Source organism: Lipotes vexillifer, unplaced genomic scaffold (genome assembly GCF_000442215.2).
Source record: "Lipotes vexillifer unplaced genomic scaffold, Lipotes_vexillifer_v1.1 scaffold469, whole genome shotgun sequence".
Lineage (NCBI taxonomy): Eukaryota > Metazoa > Chordata > Mammalia > Artiodactyla > Lipotidae > Lipotes > Lipotes vexillifer.
This window is the reverse complement of record NW_006788006.1, coordinates 4,086,558-4,090,388: the sequence shown is the minus strand read 5'-3', so window position 1 is coordinate 4,090,388 and position 3,831 is coordinate 4,086,558. Positions and strand designations below refer to the sequence as shown.

Sequence of the window (3,831 nt, the reverse complement as noted above, 5' to 3'; positions counted from 1 at the left end):
ATTTCAGGCCTCATCCACTTATGGCCAGTCCCCGCCACTCCCTTAGCCCCGCCCTCACCGAGCGGGCAGCGGAAGCGCACGTGGTAGTTGGAGCAGCGGCGGCCTCGGGGCTGCTCGCGGTTGAGGCACCAGAAACCTCGCGTGGGGTTCAAGTGTACGCGCTCGCCGACGTCTGACGGCAGGGCCCAGTCTGTGGTGCGCGCCTCCAGCGCCAGCGGCCGCGGACACACGCGCGCCGGCCCGTAATAGAAGCGGATCGCAGCCAGGCTCTCGAAGTCACCGTCGCCTCCCGGGTGGTCGACGTTGAACCAGGACGTCCACTCGCTGGCCTCTGTGGGCACCGCACGCGCTGGGACCCGGGCCTCAGCCGGTCGGGCCCCATCAGTTCATGCAGGAGCCCAGGCTGCGGCCTGCCCACCCCCATCTGCGTGTTTAAGCCAGGTCCCCCTTCCCACAAAAGTGCATGGGTGAGCCCAGCCTGCCCAGATCCAGAGCCCTCGAGGGCAGAAGGAGCTGTAAAAGGATCAGGGGAGGTTGGACTGCGCTTGCCCCGGCCCTAGTTCTGCTGCTCAGTATCTGAGCTGGCCCGTTAGTGCACGCTGAGATCTTGCCACTGTCTCACCAGCCCCCACTCTCAGAATTCAGAACCGTTGAGGTGTAAGGAGATATAAAGGCAGCACGAGGAGCCAGGCCTGAGACCAGCTGTTCCACTGCCTGGCAGCCTCGCATCAGTGCCAGCTGGGACCTTGTTCGCTGCCCACTGAACCTATCAGGCAACCCTCCGTTTCACAGAAGCCAGAGGTGGGAAGGGTCTGGCCTCTCACAGGTTAGCTTCTGTTTCCATCAACCCCCCAGGGGGCGCTCACTCCTTTCCTCATTCAAGAGCAAATCAAATAGAACCTTCCTAGCTGGGAAGCTAGAGACTTGGGTTCCAGAACTCCTGTTTCCCTGACTGAACTGAGCTTGTTGTCTCACCGCCCCGCCCCACCCCACCCTGGTTTCCCCCTGGACAAACAGCCTGGGCTCTCATCTCCCTGCTTCTAAAACTTAGACCTCTTGGGGCACTACTTCCAGGGGCTGCCATGCCCAGGGACCAGGACAGTCCTGGGCTCTTCACCCAGCTTGTATCCCCTCCTCACAAGACCCTACCAGCCAGAGCTCACACAGAGTCCACAGCAGAACGAGGACTCGGACCCAAGCTGGCTCACCTTCCCAGTCCTCCAGGGCTAGTGAGGGCTGGCCAGGGTGCAGCAATGAACCTTCAAGGCCCCACGCAGTCACCATGGGCTCCTCAGGGGTGGTGGTGCCTGTCAAAGGGATGAGGGGTAGGGGGAAGGACCTCTGTGAACTCCTGGTATGGAAAGTGCTGCCACAATCATCCCCATTTCATAGGGGAGAAGCCGGAATCCAGGGGAGAATTGCAGCACCCCCTCCTCCAGGAAGCCTCCCCATGACCTCCCCACCTCCAGTCTCCCACAGCCCCATCCCTCACTCTGACACAGCCCCTTAGGTTGGGGAAGTCTGTGTCCACTCTGCTCCCCAGACCCAGTTCTCCCACTGTGCTCAGTGGCCATGAGTTCGGTTGGCTGTGCCCCTCCCTGCTGTCATATTGATCTGAATTTTCTTTCATCCATTTGCTGACTGGAAGTCCCTCCCTCAGTCTACCTTTCATCCCTGCACTTGGGGCCCAAGCTGCCAGTGGGAAGTCCTTGGAATCTAGCCTGTCTTCTCCAGCCGCGAGTTGTCTGAGATAGCTGGGCTGGGCTGGGCAGTGACTTCAGACAAGTCCCTTCCCTCTTGGAGTCTCAGTCTCCCCATCTGAGAAATGCGCCCAGTTCCCCACTCCACTGAGTGTTCCAGAGATGGGAATTTCTTTTCTGAGTGCTGCGTGTGTGTGGAAGAGGGGAGGAGTTAGGTGAGAGGGGACAGCTCTGGCCCCTTCATAGTGAGACCAAGACTGGATGATTCAGGGTCCAAATGCTGTGGCTGAGATGGGTACCCTGCAGTCCTGAGAATCCAGAGGAGCCTGAAGTTCATAGCCACACTCCCGGTGCCCCTATCGTCCCTTGGAGGAGGGAAGACAGTGGACGAGATCCCCTCCTGCCCCAGGTGGTCCCAGAGCTCCATCTCTTCGTTGCCCCCTCACTCCACCCCTGAGGCTGGCAAAGGGAATGCGGGCCTGGGGAAGCAAGTGGGTCCCTTGGTTCTGTCTCCAGGCTCCGGCTGCTTGCCACGCCCTCTGTCAGACGTCCGGCGCCTCGGGGGCTGGTCTGGGGTCTTGGGGCGCCTCACCTCGGGTCCCCGCCAGGTGCGCGGCGGCGACACAGAGGCAGAGCAGTATCTGCAGTGACGCCATGGCCAGGTCCGAAAGTCGGAGGGAGGGTCCCAGCTCCGCTGTGCACTCGGGTCGTACTCCCGCGGGTCTGGCGGCCGCTGGGGCTATGGATGGGGGAGGGACGCGACAGCAGGCCACGCCCCATCCAGGCCACTCCCCATCCAAGCAACGCTCCCGGGCCTGAGGTGACTTCGGTGCGCAGACAACCTCTTTGGGTCGCCCCCCTCGGTGCGTCTGGCTATACCTCCGCCCTCGGGCTGGCCTGCGTCCCCTCGTCGCCGGCTGGAAGTCCCCTCCTTAGCCCACCCTCTGTTCTCCACGTCGGGAAGTGCCTCCTGGAATCGAGCCAGAAGCTGTCCGAACCTTCAATGTTTAAGCCGCCCTTTAGGCGGCTAGAAATCCTCCATCGGGTCTAACTTCGATTCTATTGGCTTTAGGCCACCCTGAGCAGCCTGGAAATCCCACCTTGAATCTACCCTCCACTCTTCTGGCTCCAGTTTTCTCCGAGGCCAGCGGGAAGTCCGTTTACGTCTGCCCTCCATCCCTCCCGCCTTGGGGCCACCAGGGGACCAGTGGGAAGTTCCTCCCTGAGCTTCCCCACCCCCGCGCCAGACCCCGCGCACAGAGGAGGCCCAGGCGAGGTGGCGGTGGTACGTGTGTTTATTGGCGCGGGCCCAAGCCGCGTGGGCACGGGTGGCTGTCAAAGCGCCGCGATGCAGTCGGTGCCCGTGTACCCCGGCAGGCGCAGAGCGAACTTTCGGCGCACGTCGTCGGGCACGAACCTGCCAGCCACGAAGTGGTGGCGCCCGGAGAAGCGGCCGGCGCATTGCTTGGGCGCCGCCAACGATACGAGTACGTCGCTGGCTCCAGTTTTCTCCGAGGCCAGCGGGAAGTCCGTTTACGTCTGCCCTCCATCCCTCCCGCCTTGGGGCCACCAGGGGACCAGTGGGAAGTTCCTCCCTGAGCTTCCCCACCCCCGCGCCAGACCCCGCGCACAGAGGAGGCCCAGGCGAGGTGGCGGTGGTACGTGTGTTTATTGGCGCGGGCCCAAGCCGCGTGGGCACGGGTGGCTGTCAAAGCGCCGCGATGCAGTCGGTGCCCGTGTACCCCGGCAGGCGCAGAGCGAACTTTCGGCGCACGTCGTCGGGCACGAACCTGCCAGCCACGAAGTGGTGGCGCCCGGAGAAGCGGCCGGCGCATTGCTTGGGCGCCGCCAACGATACGAGTACGTCGGGTCGTAGCCCGTCCTCGGCGTCGCCGCCGGTCTCTGGGTCCCAGCCTGAGGGAGGAAGGATGGGAGGCGGGGATCAGGAGCTGGGAGGGGTGCTGGCTCTCAGACAAGAGACCTGCCGCCCCATCACCCACTTCCCCCTCGCCATCAGACACAGCCTCTGCTCTGACCCATGAGTTTGGTCAGACCTGCCTCCCATAAAACTGAGCCTCTGGGGGCTTCCCTGGTGGCGCAGTGGTTGAGAGTCTGCCTGCCGATGCAGGGG

General features: G+C 63.1%; 2 protein-coding genes across 2 annotated transcripts in view; both read right to left on the bottom strand.

Moving 5' to 3' along the window:
• The window catches only part of CILP2 (cartilage intermediate layer protein 2), an 8,265-nt gene extending 5,830 nt beyond the window's left edge, over nucleotides 1–2,435 (bottom strand). The window contains exons 1-3 of the mRNA XM_007461095.1: nucleotides 2,293–2,435; nucleotides 1,209–1,307; nucleotides 59–331 (exon numbers count right to left, since the gene is read on the bottom strand). Of these exons, the coding sequence (XP_007461157.1) occupies nucleotides 59–331; nucleotides 1,209–1,307; nucleotides 2,293–2,356 (436 nt within the window). The 5' untranslated portion in view covers nucleotides 2,357–2,435. The remainder of the gene's footprint in view (nucleotides 1–58; nucleotides 332–1,208; nucleotides 1,308–2,292) is intronic.
• A 973-nt stretch (nucleotides 2,436–3,408) lies between these two features.
• Nucleotides 3,409–3,831, bottom strand: part of YJEFN3 (YjeF N-terminal domain containing 3) — a 9,598-nt gene continuing 9,175 nt past the window's right edge. Inside the window, exon 6 of the mRNA XM_007461093.1 lies at nucleotides 3,409–3,614. Within this exon, the coding sequence (XP_007461155.1) occupies nucleotides 3,409–3,614 (206 nt within the window). The remainder of the gene's footprint in view (nucleotides 3,615–3,831) is intronic.